General features: G+C 38.6%; 1 protein-coding gene across 3 annotated transcripts in view; it reads right to left on the bottom strand.

Annotated features, from left to right (window-relative positions):
- LOC134218147 (ankyrin repeat domain-containing protein 29) overlaps nucleotides 1-19,032 on the bottom strand; it is a 655,185-nt gene that overhangs the window by 542,882 nt on the left and 93,271 nt on the right. For all 3 annotated transcript variants that reach the window (XM_062697027.1, XM_062697026.1, XM_062697025.1), the window contains one exon: nucleotides 7,193-7,303. In XM_062697027.1, the coding sequence (XP_062553011.1) occupies nucleotides 7,193-7,303 (111 nt within the window). The remainder of the gene's footprint in view (nucleotides 1-7,192; nucleotides 7,304-19,032) is intronic.

The raw sequence follows: 19,032 nt of genomic DNA, 5'->3' as shown, positions 1-19,032 counted from the left end.
AAAAATGTTTCTGTTATATATAAATTTTCTATTATTATTTAACTGTAGATTTTACATTGAGGATTAAATCATTCCACTAAACTAACATATTAATAAATAAGATTGAGAACCGTCAGTACATATTTTCGTAACTCCAAAAACAACGTCAAATTATGCTCAGTTTGACTAACAGTAGCAGTTGCATCGAAACCCGATTTATTAACAGCCGGCCGACCGTTGCTGCTATTGAAACAATGTCACGAGTGCAAACAATAAAACATTCCGACACATACACACCCACATACCGGCGAGGAACCGACAGGATAATTTAAGCCACGCTAATTGTGATACTATTCCCGGGTGTCGCGACGCTCCCCGGCCGGGGAAACGGTTCCATCATAAATTTCACATTCCGGAAGGCCGACTCCAGCAAAACATGAACTACTGTACGCTGCTAAATCTGACACCAGCCATGGTGCAGGACCAGTGGAGGCAGGAATCAGAGACCGGGTCAAACCGGAAGTGCGCATCGCAAACTAGCACTGCATCCCACGTCGTAATTTCACTAATGATTATGAATAATATGTAGCTAGGTTGGATGGATTCACAAATGCCGTGAATGCCAACATGTACCTAGAAGGATTTTGCCCGCAGCCATTCACATGTGAAAACCATACCGATGAAAAATGCAAAATGCATATAGACTACCATGTTACAAAGGTTAGTTAACGGTAGGCATATTTTTATTACTGATGTTGTTTTCTGTTTTGTTTGTTTTGTAGAACCATAATTTCGTTGGTACTTTTGCTTTAACCCTTATGCGGCCAACAAAAAAAACACACGTGGATGGCCGACAGGGTACCCGTGTTCCCATAAATTGATATTCTCATAACTTCAACAATTTTCAACCGATTTGGATAATTTTGACAGTTTTGGAAACAGAAACTCATATACTTTTTGCCCATTGTCAAGGTTTACAGCTTATGCCCTCGGTTATACAAGAAATTTTTGAAGTAAGGCTTAAGAGTCTACACGCGTAACCAAAGGACATTCAACCAGTTTCAAATATGCTACAAGCTCTTTGCGCTTCTTAGAATTGAAGGTGTTCACAGTATATGCTTCGGGTAATGCAAAAATCCCTGAAATGAGATCTCAGTCATCCGAGAAATCTCTGGAGTAAAGCCTAAAGATCTACTCGCGTAACCAAAGGCATATAATGCAAATTCAAATACGGTACATGCTCTTCGTGGTACTTAGCATAGAATGCGTTCACAGTATATGCTCCGAGTCATCCAAGAAATCTCTGGAGTAAGGCCTTAAGGTCTACACTCGTAACCATGGGTCTATGGACTTGTCTCAAAAGTGGTACATGCTCTTTGCGCATCTTGAAATCAAACACTACATATGTTCTGCGCCATCGAAGAAATCTCTAGGATAAGTCCTCTGGCGCCTTCATTGCATATGTTCATGGTCATCCAAGAAACCCTGGAAAAGGCTTTCAGGTCTACACGCGTAACCAGAGATCTTTTAGATTGTTTCAAAAGTGGCGCATGCCCTTTGTGGTACATAGAAAAGAGCGCTTTCATTGCATATGTTTATGGTCATCCAAGAAAATCCTGGAAAAGGCCTTAAGATCTACACGCGTAACCAGAGATCTTTCAGATTTTTTCAAAAGTGTTACATGCCCTTTGTGTTACATATAATAGATTGCGTCCATTGCATAGGTTCATGGTCATCCAAGAAAACCCTGGAATGGACCTTTATATCTACATGGGTACCCAGAGATCATTTGGCTTGTTTCAAAAGTGGTACATGCATTGTGGTACATAGAATAGAATACGTCCATTGCATATGTTTATGGTCTTCCAAGAAAATGCTAGACTAGGCCTCAGGATCTTCACACGTAACCAGATACCTTTCGGATTGTTTCAAAAGTGCCATATGCCCTATGTGGTACATAGAATATACCGCTTTCATTGCATATGTACATGGGTATCCAAGAGAACATTTGAACAATCCTCAAGAACTTCACGCGTAACCAGAGTTCTTTCGGCCTATTTGAATAGTTATACATGCCTTTTGTGGTACGTAGAATAGAATGCACCCATTTCAAATGTTCCTGGTCATCCAAGAAAACCCTGAAGTAAGGCATTAGGATCTACACCAGAGATATATCAGACTGTTTTAAATTTGGTACATGCCTTTGGGGTCCATGAATAAAATGCGTTCATGGCATATGCTAATGGTCATCCTAGAAATCTATGGAGCAAGACTTCTAGGCTCACACGAATATCTAGAGGGTCTTTAAGGTCACTCCTCCATGAATAAAATGCGTTGCCATGAATAAAATGCGTTCATGGCATATGCTAATGGTCATCCTAGAAATCTATGGAGCAAGACTTCTAGGCTCACACGAATATCTAGAGGGTCTTTAAGGTCACTCCTTGCGCCGCCTTCATATCGATTGGTGTGCCCCCGATAACGCGAGCACTTTGAAACTTAGATTCCGTGAGGAGTGTCTTTAATCTAATTTTAATATGGTACATGGTCTTTGCGATATTAGCCCGTTTTTTCCCTCACGTTCTCGGCGTGAAGTTGTATCGCTCCAATTTATTTACATTTTGCATTTCAGAAGAATAGACAACTTCATATTAGTGATATGAATGAAGTTTGTATACTACCTGGAACCAACAACAACAAGACAACAATAACTACTTGGAATGCTAATATATGAAGATGAGGCTTCACATCTTGTTTATTCTTCAATAACTGCCCAGAGCTAATGACAACAACTTGAACTACTTGAAATGCAAACATATACCAATAGCCTTCCGTTCGTGGGTTGATCTGCAGATCATTCCTATATGGAGTTCATAGACTACCTAGTACCATACCAAAAACAAAAACCCAGATTAATCCACCTAGCAGTGATGGAGCCTTTCTCGTGAGTTATAAAAATTGTATTTTGACCATAACTTTTGAGCCCATAGTCCGATATAACCAATTTTCAATAGGAAACAATGGGACAGCACTATGCGTCGAATGCAACTTGTTGCGAGCAAATCGGTAAATGATAAGGGCCTGAAAAATGAGTGACATTTTTGCATAGTTTTGCGCACACACACACACATACATACATACACACATACACACACACACGCACACACAGACATCACCTAAATTCGTCGCGCTGAGTCGATCGGTATATAACACTATAGGTCTCCGGGCCTCCTATAAAAAGTTCATTTTCGGAGCGAACATATAGCCTTCACGTATACTTTGTATACGAGAAAGGCAAAACTACAGCAGTCGTTCGATAACTGCAAGCCATTTAACTGCAATTCGATAGTTGCAACAGTTTTACAGTTATCGGACCGCTAAATTTCAAACCGATGTCAGACTCAATGACAGCTGCATTGCGCTGCACATTAGATGCACTTTTATTGCATCTGACGTCGATTGACAACCGTTTGACGTCTAGACTGCCGCGATTCGCATAAGAGTCCCATGTCGATTTTTGACGATTTAGATATTCTTTCAGAAATAAGCTTAAAATGAACTCATCTTTAAGAAAAAATGATAAAACAATAGGCTTTGTTCTAGAAATTTGAAAAACAAAACCCACTTGTGTTGTCCCATCTTGCTATTTATTCGCATAACAGTCACATTCCATATTTTGATAAACTCTTGCACAAAACATCAATGTAATTATAGTTCATTGAATAGTTCCATAGCAATGTATACAGATAAAGAATATTATGCCAAATTTTCAGAAAGATTGAAGGTTTTATCGATTTATTAGAATTTTTTGAATTTCTCCATGTAAAACGTGTTTGAAAAATTCAAAGGCATATTTCTCAAGTTGAAGAAAACTGACATGGGACGCTTATGCGAATAGGGGCAGTAGAGTGCGTTGCAGTTATCGAACGGCATTCGATAACTGAAAAGTAAACATTTTGCAGTTATCGAACGGCTACTGTACTAGGAATGCGTACATTCACTCTGATGAGGTTGACCCGATTTTGTCACTCCCAGATTTTGTCTACCCCTGATTTTGCCTAACCCGTTTTCGATCAAATTTGCCGCAAACAATAAAGATTTTCATGAAATAACTTTCACTGCCTGTAGCTTATTATGAATCATTTATGAGTACCTGTTAATAATTTTGTAAGTCTCTTCGACAAAAAAAATACGGATTCCATTCACGTATTTTGCCTTGCCTTCATTACGGAGCCCACGACAGTGAAAACAACTACTTAAAATACAAACATATACCAAGAAGGGGTCTCACAACTTATTTATTTTCAATAACTGCCTCCATTAATGAGGTTGATCCATCGACCTTGACTCTATTTCATAGACTACCTGGAACCCACGACAACAAGAACTACTTGGAATACAAACATATATCAAGAAAGGGTCACAAAACTTGTTTATTCTTCAAACGCTGCCTCCGTTACCGAGGTCGATCCATCGACCTTGACTCTATTTCATAGACTACCTGGAGTCCTCGACAACAACAAGAACTACTTGGAATACATACATATACCAAGAAGGGGTCACGCAACTTGTTTATTCTTCGATACTGCCTCCATTACGGAGATTGATACGAAGGTCTTGACTGTTTGGAGTTTGTGGACTACCTGGAACTCACGACAACAACAAGAACTACATGAAATACAATCATATACCAAGAAGGGGTCACGCAACTTGTTTATTCTTCGATAAACGCCACCATTACGGAGATTGTTCCGAAGACCTTGAATGTATGGAGTAGGGCAGTTCACATTTTAAAAATTCTCGTGAATTCCAACTCCCATATGTATATATTTGATATATTTGAGCTCATTCAGTGGGTAACTCATTAATTTTGATTTATATTTCCACTGCTACGTTGAGGCTAATTACACCATTTTAGCCATTTATCCCATATTCACACTGTCAATAGAACCATCCAATCCACTCATAACTAATGTGTTATTCGGAGGTCTCATTTATATAGATTCCAAAAAGGGAGGTTGGGGATGTTTATTTGAATTCATCACGATTTGACAGTTGTAGGGAGACTTGAATAAATTTTTAGTTTTTCCCATACAAATTTCCATATAAACATAAATTGACTTCGCGCCACCCCTAAATGCCCACCGAATTGCCTGAAATTTTGCCAGGACTCCTATATTATCAAAATGATGCTAAGAGACATATGGGAATAGGAATTTTCGAACATTTTTGAAAATTGAACTGCCCTAGTATGGAGTTCATAGACTACCTGGAACTCACGAAAACAACAAGAACTACATGAAAAACAAACATATGCCAAGAAGGGATCACAAAACATGTTTATTCTTCAAAAACTGCCTCCATTACGGAGGTTGATCCACCGACCTTGAATCTATGAAGTTCGTAGACTACCTAGAGCCCACGACAACAACCAGAACTACTTGGAATACAAACATATGCCAAGAAGGGGTCACACAACTTGTTTATTCTTCAACAATTGCCTCCATTACGCAGATTGATCCACAGACCTTGACTCTATGGAGTTCGTAGACTACCTGGAACCAATGACAACAAGAACTACTTAGAATACAAACAAATATCATGAAGGCGTCACACAACTTGTTTATTCTTCAATAACTGCCTCTGTTACCAAGGTCGAACCTCATACCTTGACTCTATGGAGTTCGTAGACTACCTGGAGTCCTCGACAACAACAAGAACTACTTGGAATACACACATATACCAAGAAGGAGTCACGGAATTTGTTTATTCTTCGATAACTGCCTCCATTACGGAGATAGATCCGAAGATCTTGACTGTATGGAGTTCGTAGACTACCTGGAACTCACAACAACAACAAGAACTACATGAAATACAAACATATACCAAGAAGGGATCACAAAACATGTTTATTCTTCAAAAACTGCCTCCATTACGGAGGTTGATCCACCGACGTTGAATCTATGAAGCTCGTAGACTACCTAGAGCCCACGATAACAACCAGAACTAATTGGAATACAAACATATGCCAAGAAGGGGTCACACAACTTGTTTATTCTTCATTAACTGCCTCCATCACGGAGATTGATCCGAAGACCTTGACTGTATGGAGTTCGTAGACTACCTGGAACTCACGACAACAACAAGAACTACATTAAAAACATATATATATATATCAAGAAGGGGTCACACAACTTGTTTATTCTTCAATAACTGCCTCCGTTACTGAGGTTGGTCCACAGATCTTGACTCTGTGGAGTTCGTAGACTACCTGGAGCCCACGATAACAACAAGAACTACTTGGAATGCAAATGACCCGGAACATACTGTGAAAGCATTATATGCTAAGCACCATAAAGAGCATGTACCGTTTTTTAATTTACACGATAGACCTTTGGTTACGTTAGCAGACCATAAGATCTTATTCCAGGGATTGTTTGGATGACTTAGGCCTTACTCCAGGGGTTTTTGGAGACCCAGAATATATACTGTGAACACCGACTATTCTAAGAAGCGCAATGAACATGAAATATATTTGAAACTGGTTGATAGTCCTTCGGTTACGAGTGTAGACTCTTAAGCCTTACTTCAAAGATTTCTTGTATAACCGAGGGCATAAGCTGTAAACCTTGACAATGGGCAAAAAGTATATGAGTTTCTGCTTCCAAAACTGTCAAAATTATCTAAATCGGTTGAAAATTGTTAAAGTTATGAGAATATCAATTTATGGGAACACGGGTACCCTGTCGGCCATCCACGTGGTAAAAAAAATCAGATGCCCCTCCCCACGTCCCTCCTCACTGTATCAACGTGATTTTCTCATAGATGCTACATTTTATGGAGTTCTTAGATGTCACCGAGTTTCAGCTTTCAGCTATAAAAATTCATTGAAATATCACCACTTGAATTTGAAAAAGGAACACGGGTACCCCGTCGGCCGCATAAGGGTTAAACATCATGACATTACAATATTACCGCTTACCGATCGTTAATGATGGATCAATATTCATGATCTCGGACGGAAGGAAATTGCACAAATCTACAAAATTATACTCAAACGATATAACATAGCGGGAAACTTTCAGATTCTTCCCAAATGGTTTTTCGCACATATTGCTAGATTACACGTGATTTCATTCCAAAAATAACCGTTGAACTCTGATTAGCCAGCATCGCAAAACTGGCGGAGAGGGGACTATCAACTTTTACCTACCTCGTCACGACAGTCCACATGCACCTTGCCGCTATCCAATACGCGTTTCAGCAACATTTCGTCTCCACGTAATGCAGCCAAGTGCAGCTGTACATCTGATAAGGTTTCTTTCTGCAAATTGAGACAAGGAATAGAAAAAAAGGAATCAGAATTTCTTTACAATGCAATGGTAAAAAAAATGTAAATGTAAATATCCGCCAAGGTTGTTGCCGGTCTGGAACATCATTCCCCGTTTAAAATACGAAACGAAGAAATGGAACGAAGATTAGATTGATTGGCTGATTGTATATAAATTAAAAATTAAGCAACATGTGCAGTGAATGGGCGATGGAACCCGACCCGGATAGGAACATGAAACTCCCACGGAGGTTAATGCAGCTCAGGAACGAAGGGATAAGTTCCCGACCTCCTGTTGTACTGAGCTGAACTGCATCTACCTCCTTGAGGAATCATGATTTTTTGCGCCTTTTACCTTGCGGAATCACAAGACTGTTTCAAATTTAGATTTTTTTATTAGTTTTGAATAATGAGATGGAAACTAAGTATCAAAACAAAAATAATGGATTATTGATGGTCATGTTTGAAGGTCAAAATTCGATTCGATTGGATTGAGACATATTTTGCATTCCAGCAAAAACAAAATACCAATATTGGTAATCAATGAATATTGTTTGTATGCATATTTACTGGGAAGACTTAGACTTTAAACCAACGACTATAGGAAATCGATACTCCATAGTTTTGGCCCTACCCTCGGTCGAATATACTTCCACTTCTCTGTGTTGCACGACTGCCTTTCCACCTGAATCCAATATTTTCGATTTTTGGTTCTGTCATCGAATCCCACAATCTAAAAGATTGGTTTTGATGCATCTTGGGTTCAATAATTTCTGCCAGGAAATTCGCGGATGTATTCGTAAGTTAGGTCAAGAAATAGACCTTTATAACAAAATTTTAAAACTTGATGAGCATAAGCACAGTTTTTGAAGGATTTGATTCGAAAAATGTTTTGAAGGTAACCACTTTCTTTCGATGGGAGTCAAAACTAGAAACACGTTGAGGCATCTGCCCCACAAACTAGCATCCTGCTGTGACGTAAAGATCGTCAACGCTTGAAGACTTTCGATTCCCACGGTACTTACTGGATTCCCTGATCAACCAACCTTTCACTGCCGAGCTGTACTTCGTCCTCTCAGGCCCATATGGGATTGGAGTAATACTGAAAGGCAGTTCCGGGGAAATTATGGAGTTGAAGCCCAAGGTGGGTTTAGTGGCCATGGTCAGTCACGGCTTTCTATCTACTACTCTAAATGCACATCTTTTCAGAGTGAGGCTCTTAGAATGCAAGCTCTGTTTTTGCGGTGCAGATTATTAGGTTATTTACCATGTCGTGTGGGCGCGCGAGGAGCATCGTATCCCCAGATCTAGGCTAAATGAACATCTCATCAGCCGGTGAGAACAATGACCCAGAAAATTCTACCAGAGCTATCCGATCATACTCGGTAAGTAGGCCTTGGCCAAGTTAAACGTTAAGAAAATTATGTTGAGCTTTTTAGTGGAATGTCTTCACTTGTCATAAGACGAGTTTGTACAATCCCATTTAATTCCACCAATTATTTTTATCTTGACAGATACGTATTTCGACCTCAACAGTAAGGTCGTCTTCAATGTCTCATACTTGACTCGACTTGGGTTAAACGGTTTTTTTGCGCTTGTCATATTTTTTCTCTCTGTTTTCAGATATTTAACTGCAACTTAAAGCAAAGGATCACTGTGTGGATGCGGTAGGAGCTGGTTTCAAGAGTAAAAGTTTTACAAAGGGTCCCAATTAGGAAGTATTTGTCCCAGGAAAACAAGTATAATTTTTAATATTTTATATATTTACCTACTTTCTTTCACGAAACTTGTTTTATTTCATTTATTTTAGTTTTTCATTCCTCCTCAGTTCTCCGTGATGGAGACTGATGGGGGAGAAACTAATTCTGAAGACGACAATAATGCATCCGCTTCTAATTTGGTTAAACATTTTCGTATTAAGATACATTTTATTTCTGGTCTTTTCGTAGTTTATTTTATAAGAAAAAGAAAAAACAATATATGTTCTGTTAATTTAATCTGAAGTATATAAATTGTATGAATCTGTTGAAGAAATAAAAAAAAACTCTTGACAAATTGAGAGTTGTTTTCGGTTCACGTAATGATGCAAATGGTGAAACTTGCAACCAGAGAGACCATGTTCTGGTGGATGGGCGCCATTTCTCGGATGTTATCGATGTGCGGACATTCAGAGGTCCGAACATTGACTCTGATAACTACCTCGTTGTATCGAACGAAAGATCACAGCGAACGATGCGTTACAATATCCAGCGATTGTCGGCGGAAGGAGTATCGGCTGAGTACCGCCAAAAGCTCGACGAACGGATAAGTACAATCAACGTTAGCGACAACATCAACGATCTATGGGAGTCGATCCATGAAGGGGTGAGCACAACAGCACGAGAAGTGGTAGGCACTGCACAGAGGCGACCCAGGACGGGTTGGTTCGATGTGGAGTGTCAGAGAGTGACAGACGAGAAGAACGTTGCCAGAAGCCGGATGTTGGTGTCGGGTACCCGATCGAAAAGAAATCGGTACAACGAAACAAAAGCAGCCGAAAAACGAACCCACCGCAGAAAGAATATGCAGAACAAGTGATTTGTGAGGCGCAGGAAAAAATGGAGCAGAACGATACGCGAAGGTTCTATGAGTCTGTCAAAGGCGTGCGGAGAAGGACATCGCCATCTCCCGTCATGCGCAACGACCAACAAGGGAATTTGCTGACAGATAAAACCGAATTGGCTGCCAGGTGGAAGCAACACTTCGAGACTTTGTTGAATAGTGGAAGTGATGGTGCATCGGTGAACAGAATAAATATTAGCGACGATGGACAGGCTGTGGAGTCGCCTACACTAGATGAGGTTAAAAAAGCTGTTAAAGAGCTGAAAAACAATAAGGCTGCGGGGAAGGACCAGCTCCCGGCTGAACTTCTTAAACAAGGCAGTGAGTAGCTTTATGAAGTTCTGTACCATATTATGTCGAAAATATGGGAAGACGAGGAAATGCCTGCTAGCAGGTTGGACGACCTCATTTGTCCTCTCTTTTAAAAAGGGCACAGTTTTGAGTACGCCTATTACCGAGGAATAACCCTCCTTAATTCGGCGTACAAAATTATGTCCCGCATTTTGATCAGATGTTTACCCTGAGACAAATCCTTGGTAAATTCCGGGAGTACAACTTGCAGACACATCATCTGTTTATTGATTTCAAGGCGGCGTACGATTCAGTGAAACGGAATGAATTATGGCAAATTATGCTTGAACATGGTTTTCCGGCGAAACTGATACGGCTGATTCGTATAACGTTGGACGGATCGAAATCAAGTGTAAGGCTTGCGGATGAAATATCGACATCATTTGTTACCTTAGATGGATTAGAACAGGGTGATGCACTATCGAATCTACGGTTCAATATAGCGCTCGAGGGAGCGATTAGGAGCAAGATGAATACACCTCTAGGTGTTCCAATCTGCCAAATTCACGATTCAGCCATCTTGGATTTTAGTATGGGAGAGCCAGCTCCATAAACTTGGCAGGTTGGAGCACCTAGTAGTGTATTCATCTTGATTAAGAGAGCTGGTGTGCAAAAAAGCGGTACCATTATCACAAGATCGCATATGCTCCTGGGATTTGCGGACGATATCGATATTATCGGGATTGATTGCCGTGCCGTGGAAGAGGCTTTTGTGCCATTTAAGAGGGAGACAGCGAGGATTAGACTCACGATCAATTCCAGCAAAACGAAGTATATGGTCGCTGGCAATCAACGTGGCTTCATTAGTGGTGGTGGTAGTGAAATGGTGCTGGATGGTGGAAAATTTGAAGTGGTAGTAGAATTTGTGTATCTTGGAACATTAGTGACGTGCGATAATGATGTTACCCGCAAGGTGGAAAGGCGTATTGCAGCTGCAAATAGGGCTTATTACGGACTTCGTAACCAGCTTAAGTCCCATAGTCTGCAAACGAAAACAAAACTCGCGCTGTATACCACTCTGATTCTTCCGGTGGCTTTACGGCCATGAAACATGGACGTAAAAGGAGGCTGATCGGAGAGCTTTCGGAGTGTTTGAGCGTAAGGCGGAAAATACTCGGCGGTAAACAGGAGAACGGTATCTGCCGGCGTTGCATGAATCATGAGTTGTACCAGGTGGATATTTTTTTTTTTTCTTCTTTATTAAAGAGGCTTTCAGCTCTTGGCTGGTTCACCACCTCAGAGATAGGATATTATTGAGCTTATTCAACACGCCAGACTATGGTGGGCTGGTCACATTGTTCGTATGCCGGAAGAACGTCAAGCGGAGATAATATTTAGTAGAGAACCCGGAAGAGGCCGCAGGCTTCGTGAAGAGGACCTCAGGGCGCTCAATGTTCAGGACGACTGGAAGCGATTGGCCCAGGATCGAGTCCAGTGGAGAAGGATACTCCATTCGGCGTAGGTTCATCGAAAAGATGTAGACCATCAAGTCATGATGCAAATGATTTGTTAAATTCTAAATTAGTTTTCAATTCTTACCGTGTATACGCGCCATGTGATACATGTGAAATTAACGGAATTAAATATGATGAATTCTTAGACTGTTCAGATGTTGTAAATCATGATTCAGGAGCTTTCAAAAACAAAATTATTGAATCGGTTAAAATATTAGATTGTTATCGTTTGTTAAAATTGAAATATTCGGATAAACAACCTAAATATGAACACTCTAATTGTTTAAAAGTTACATTTGCTGATTATATACGTCCCGGTTATGTTATTATTGATAAGGTTGTCTTCAATGTTAGACTATATTTTCCTAAGCTAATGCACTGTGAGCAACGCTTTATGAACACACATCGCTGATTGTACGACAATTCCCCGAAAACCAATTCCCCGAATGCAATTTTCCCGAATGCAATTTCCCCGAATGTAACAATTCCCCGAATGCAATTCCCCTGAATGTAACAAATCCCCGAATGTAACATTTCCCCGAATGTAACAAATCCCCGAAAATAAAGTAGTTTTTGCAAACACATAATTGTCATCGACTATTGACGCCCGAACAGAGCAGCGTTCAAAGATTTGTTCCAGAGTGTCTCTTTGGAGATGCCGAACATGACCAAACCTTTCGATAGAATTGTATGCCCTTGATCTTCTTTACTGTTAAATTATATATCTTATTGTTAAATTATAAATATATTATAATAAAGTGTTTTCCTATTATTTTTTTCTAAAATATTCGAACATAGGCTGAATTAATTTAGTGGAGCAGAATCGCGAACATAAATTCCGTTTGAAAGCATAATGGTAAAAATTTGTGAAATCAAACTCCTGTCCTATGTAAGGTCTATCTCTTCTTAAGAAGTTACAGTAATCGTGGATATGAATCCTTAAAAAAAAATAATGCGTATGCCCGGAATAAGGCAATGGTGAATGTGATCCCTTCTTTAAAAGTAGTACATCTACTCGGAATAACGCAATGGATTAATTTGATCTCTACTTTGAAAGTAGGTGTTTTTCCAGAATAATGAAGAAGTGAATGTTATTCCTTCTTTAAAAATCTGTATCTACCTGGTATATGGAAACGGTAGATGTGATCAATTCATTAAAGTTAGGCGTTAGCTCGAAATAAGCTAAAGTAGAATGAAATTACCTTTTCAGAAGTAGAAATTTGCCTGCAATAAGGCTATGATAAATGAATCATTTGTTTGAGAAACTGCATAAATCCATTTTACACAATTTCGAGAAAACAACAAAAAACTGTTTTAGAACAAATTGGCACCGAATCTTTCGATTTCTTCGATGCAAATCAATAGTGTTTGGCAAAACTCAACACCCTGGGGTACTTCCAGTGCAAAAACTATAAACAGTACTCCACAATTGCTCTTCAAAGTGCGTGGACTTATGTAGTTTCTCAAACAAACGAAAACAATTTCATACATCCCTGAAGAACAAATTTTTTTCGTATTTGTTGCCAGAATACGTATTTTTGGACGAGGATTCAGAATATATAAAAATCTCATTTTGGCCAAAAATGTTACATATGCAGTTTCTCAAACAAACGGTTCAAATGTAGTCTCTTCCTTTGATGTAGACGAGTTTGGCTGGAATAAATATAATATATGAGATCACATCTAGCAATAAATATCAATTATATAAACCGAAAAAAAATGACGTGTTCATTCAAAGAAGGCAATATCTCCTCCATTCTCCTTATACTGCGTAGACGCGATCATTTAAGGAAGGCATTATCTCCTTCCTTCGCTTTACTCCAGGCAAACGTGTACAATTGAAGAAGGGTCTATCTACCCTCTTTGTCTTATATTGGGCAAACGTGTTCATTTTAAGAAGGCATTATAACTCGCCTTCCCCTAATACCGGGCAAAGCGATTATAAAAAAAAAACATTATACCGGAAAACGCATTAATTTTCTTCTAGAGAAAAATATTCTTCTTCCTAATTTTTCCAATCTCTCTTCCTACATCTCACTTCGTATTTCGCTCTTTCTCGCTCCTCACATAACACTTCTTGCATCACATTTTTCACTTCTCACTTCTTACTCCATACTTTTCACTTCTTACTATGTACTTACTTACTGTACTTGCTTCTCATTTCTTACTTCTCACTTCTCACTTCCCACTACTCACTACTCACTTCTCACTCCTCGCTTCTCACTTCTCACTTCTCATATCTCACTTCTCATTCTCGCTTCTCACATCTCAATTTTCACTTCTCACTTCTCACTTCTAATTTCTCACTTCTCATTACTCACTTCTCATTACGCTCTTCTCACTTCTCACGTCTCACTTTTCTCTACTCACTTTTCACTACTCACTATTCATTTTCTCATTACGCTCTTCTCACTTCTCACGTCTCGCTTTTCACAACTCACTATTCATTTTTCACTTCTTACTTCTCACTCGCCCTAATGACGGTTCGGCATATAGTAAAACCACCATGAATCGATGTTCCATGACTCGATATCGACTCATGGAAGCAAATTATGCCATATTAAAAAATATTTCCTGGGTTACTTAGATGGTCCCTTCAATCAGCTTCCAAAGGATTTTCTATTCCACATCTCTAGATGTCCATGAGTCGACGGTCCCTTCTACGTCGACTCATGGAGGTTTAACTGTAATTGTCTTCGGCCCGATGTCCCAGCATCTTTTTTTTTACAATTTTTAAGCGAGTTGTCCCGCGACGCTCACTTTTGTTGCAACTCAAAATTATGTCAAAATCCAATTATGCGACTTTATGTTAAACGACGCAGATTCCTTTTTCAGTTTTAGTTTTATCTACACTGTGGAAACAATTCGGGGAAATGTTACATTCGGGGAAATGTTGCATTCGGGAAATTGTTACATTCGGGGAAATGTTACGTTCGGGGAATTGTTATTCGGGGAAATTTCATTCGGGGAAATTGCATTCGGGGAATTGTTTTTCGGTGAATTGTCGTACAATCCACATCGCTATTTTGCTTCAACAAACCAAGGAGCTCTTCTTCTTCTTCTTATTGGCATTACATCCCCACACTGGGACAGAGCCGCCTCGCAGCTTAGTGTTCATTAAGCACTTCCACAGTTATTAACTGCGAGGTTTCTAAGCCAAGTTACCATTTTTGCATTCGTATATCATGAGGCTAACACGATGATACTTTTATGCCCAGGGAAGTCGAGACAATTTCCAATCCGAAAATTTCCTAGACCGGCACCGGGAATCGAACCCAGCCACCCTCAGCATGGTCTTGCTTTGTAGCCGCGCGTCTTACCGCACGGCTAAGGAGGGCCTCTATGCTCTAAATGCTCTAAATGTGGTGAATTCATCTGATTGCGAAAGACAATCAGACGTTTGCATTTATTGAAAAAATAATCATAAATCATTCAAATATTGTCAAGTTTTCCCAGCTAATAAAAAAAAATCAGAATTTCAAAATTAAAAATCAATTAATTAAATTTTCTGAAAATATTATTTCTCCTAACAAATTTGAAACTTTATTAGCAGTTGAAAATGAGGATGTAAATGGAAATAATAATAACTTTGTTAAAAAAAACTCCTAATAAAAGAAAAAGAAATCATATCTCACCTAGTAGACATGCTGATAGTACTCACCCTCATTCTTCAACATCTCTTGATAATATTTTTCCTCATCTTGTTCCTCCTTCTAATTATTTTACTTCTCAAAAAAAATATTAGTACAGTCGCCTCTCCACATCTCGATATTGAAGGGACCATCGATATAGGGAGAGATCGAGGAATGGAAGGAAAATTGAAAAGGGTACTAGGTCCAAAAAAGCTCGTTGCTATGAAAAACGACAACAAAACAAATGTCCTTTCTTGTTGTTAATATGTTTGTTTTTGTCCATAGCTGGTCTAGTAGCCTAGAAATTTGAACATATCGACATGAGGAGAGTGAATCCAGAACAAAATATGATCAGAACACATCGAGATAGGGAGATATCGAGATAGGGAGATTATCGAGATGTAGAATGCCCAAATGTATGTAGATTGAAGGGACCGAGCAAACCATCGACATAGGGAGAGATATCGAGATACGGAACATCGAGATGTAGAGCGTCGACTGTATTGATAATTCCGTGTTAAGTATATTAGAAGATTGTTTAGAGTTTTTAGGATTTAGTGATTTTTGGAGTTTCCAGTAGCCTTTCGAGTAAAGGCGTAGGATTGCCAATTCGGAGATGGCGATTCTCGGTCCGGTCTAGGATGTTTTCGGATTGGACACATTCTCGACTCCCAGCACATAGTGTATCCTTTGTACTTGACAACAGTGGTGCAATTTATCAACAATAGTGCTGTCCAATAAGCAGCTTGAAGTAGCTCAAAGTTGTCCATGTCCATGTCCAATCATTCAGAAAGACGAAGCAGGAATTGCTTAGCCTACTCGGTTTGCCAACAGCGGGCTGAAGCTGATGATCATTCGGCACAAACTTCCTGTCTTTTTCTTTCAAGCGATAATATTCACCCATGCATTTATATAGGGCCTTCACTTTCACGCACCAGCGAGTGAACTGTACACACCAAATTTTTTTCGCCAACAATCAGCAAAATTTTACTGAATTTTGCAGAGCTGAATGATCAGCAATTATTTCAGCAAAAAAAAGTTACTAAAAATTTCGGCAAAGTGAACTGGCATTCCATTTGACAGCTATTTACTGAACCATCAGCAAATCCAAAAAGTTTGCTGGAAATTCAGTGTTTTCGGTCGATACGGAATTTGACAGCAACTAGCTGAGATAATTCAGTAAAATGTACCTAACTACTGATATTATGTATCAGCTTTTGACCTCGCTTTTGATTATCCATTAGATCATAACAAATTGAAAATATGCTTTAGAGATTTATTTATTTATTCGCGATATAATCATATATAAACAATAATAATTAATAGAAATGTCATAGGGTAAAGCGCTCACGTTCGGTTTCAACGGAATTTAACACCTAATTAAAAAACCCAACTTAATTCACCGACTAGTGATATTGCCTTTCTCGCATTTAGCCAAGACACCAACCTTATATGGTGAATATGGTTCGACTTTTAAACGCTACGGTCGATCGTTTTAAAATTCAATAGTGATCAACTAGCCTTTGCCCCCAGTCGAATGCAACTTGTTGCGAGGAAATCGGTTAAGGATTACTATATGAAAAGTTGTCTAATGTTTTTCTTAGCTTTTGTGCACACACATACACACACATACACACATACATACACACGGACAGACAGACATTTGTTCAGTTCGTCGAGCTGAGTCGAATGGTATATAACACTATGGGTCTCCGAAGCTTCTATAAAAAGTTCGTTTTCGGAGTGAAATGATAGCCTTTCGGTACAACTTTGTTGTACGAGAAAGGCAAAAACATAACAAGAAGAATAACTAAAAATTGCTACATTTTTCTAAAGTTTGACAGTAAATAATCAGTCGATGGAAAATTCTGATTAATCAGAAAAGTATGCTGAATTTCAGTAAACTTCATAATTGCTTATTTTCTTCAGCAAACCATTTTGCTGAAATACTTTTTAAGAATTTGGTGTGAGTGTAGTAAACGAATGACGCAAGAAAAAAGTAGCACCCATATTTATAGACTTCTGTGATTTTAACGTTTTGCTTTCAAAACAGTTTTTGGCCTATTGAAACAAATTTTCAGGATGTATTCAATAATGAATATTAAGCGTGTACTTATAATCTTTTGATTAAGGGTTTTATCACGAAAATCTGTTCAGTCGTATGGATGCTTTTAACGTTCGAAATCTTGCATTCCAGCGTAATTTTCTCAATTAAAAAAAAATGAAGTGACACCCAGTAGGGGAATTGTGGGTAAAACCGACATTGCCGGTAAAACCGACACCACTTCAAATATCTGATTTCAATTGATTATCGGGCAAAATTTCGACCCACTTTGAATAAATGTTTGATTCCTTGTATTTCTAGTCATTTTGTAACTGGCGAAGCATATAAGAGTCATAATAAACAGACAATTAGCATTGATCACCATTGAGGAGATGAAATATGTAAAATTTTGGCATCGGTGTATAAGCTTTTTTGACAATAATTTGTTGATTTTCAGTATTTATTCCACCTCTGATCAACAGTTGAACAAAATGATGTTCAACTGTTAATCAGAGGTGGAATAAATACTGAAAATCAACAAATTATTTTATTATTATATTATTATTATTATTATTATATACAAATTATTGTGAATGTCGTGGAAAATAGTTAAGTTTTCTAATTATAAACATCCACATGTATCTCATCATTATTATGTTATCAGTTGGGGTAAATTCGACACCTGCTATCGAATCACGAAATAACTCTTTTTTATTAGACTCATCATTCGCAAAATATAATTCAAGTATTGGAAAACGAGGCGCCGGGGAATATAACTTAATCATAGACTGATTACATACCATATCATCATTGGGCGTAATATCATCATTGGGGTAATATTGAGTCATCAAGGAAAACCTGCAGGTCGGATAACAATAGCGCTCAAAGTAGAACCGTAGTTTTAGGCTTATGTTGCTCTTGGATATATTCAACCCGTTCTCAAGTGTTGTTCTTTCGTGATCCATTTTCACTCCTGTAAACATGTAGCTTGTCACCTACGGAACTAGTTATTTTCATTTCTTGTCATAACTGCACGCATTTATTTGAAATCGCCGTTATAAACAACTTTTTAAAATAAGTGAAATTCAAATGTAGGTCAATATCTACAGTATTTTGCCAAATTTATCCAATTTGTTATTAACATTCTTTTACATTCTTAAATATGTTATGTGATGATGATAAATAAATAAAATGTTGTTCAACCATCGTTTATGAGCGATCCCCAAACATGAATTTCATACACAAATATCAAAATGAATGTTGTTAAACATTTTCAATTATGTTGTAACATCATTTAGAATTGTTCTGATGTTCGATTCCGATTCCGTGTCGATCTTACCCGCACCCCAGCTGGTTGGGCTGGAAGATGGACTGTTCGCGTTTTCATCATAAATCAAATTTTATCAAGAAATATTGTCCTGAGACCTCATGGACTGATGCATGAAGAGCCAAACTATGCTTGTATGAAATTTCTAGACCGGAAAATCGCTTCATGGATTGGGGATCTGTAAAGTTGCTTAAGGTGTCGGTTTTACCCACTTTTCCCCTATAGTAAAGTCCTACGTTCTACGTCAAAAAAAAATCTAGTGGGTTCTGATGCACTTTCCGCTATTTCACACAATTTCCCAAATAAATACCAAA

Source organism: Armigeres subalbatus, chromosome 2 (assembly GCF_024139115.2).
Source record: "Armigeres subalbatus isolate Guangzhou_Male chromosome 2, GZ_Asu_2, whole genome shotgun sequence".
In the NCBI taxonomy this organism is placed as follows: domain Eukaryota; kingdom Metazoa; phylum Arthropoda; class Insecta; order Diptera; family Culicidae; genus Armigeres; species Armigeres subalbatus.
This window is presented reverse-complemented; position numbering and strand designations above follow the sequence as displayed.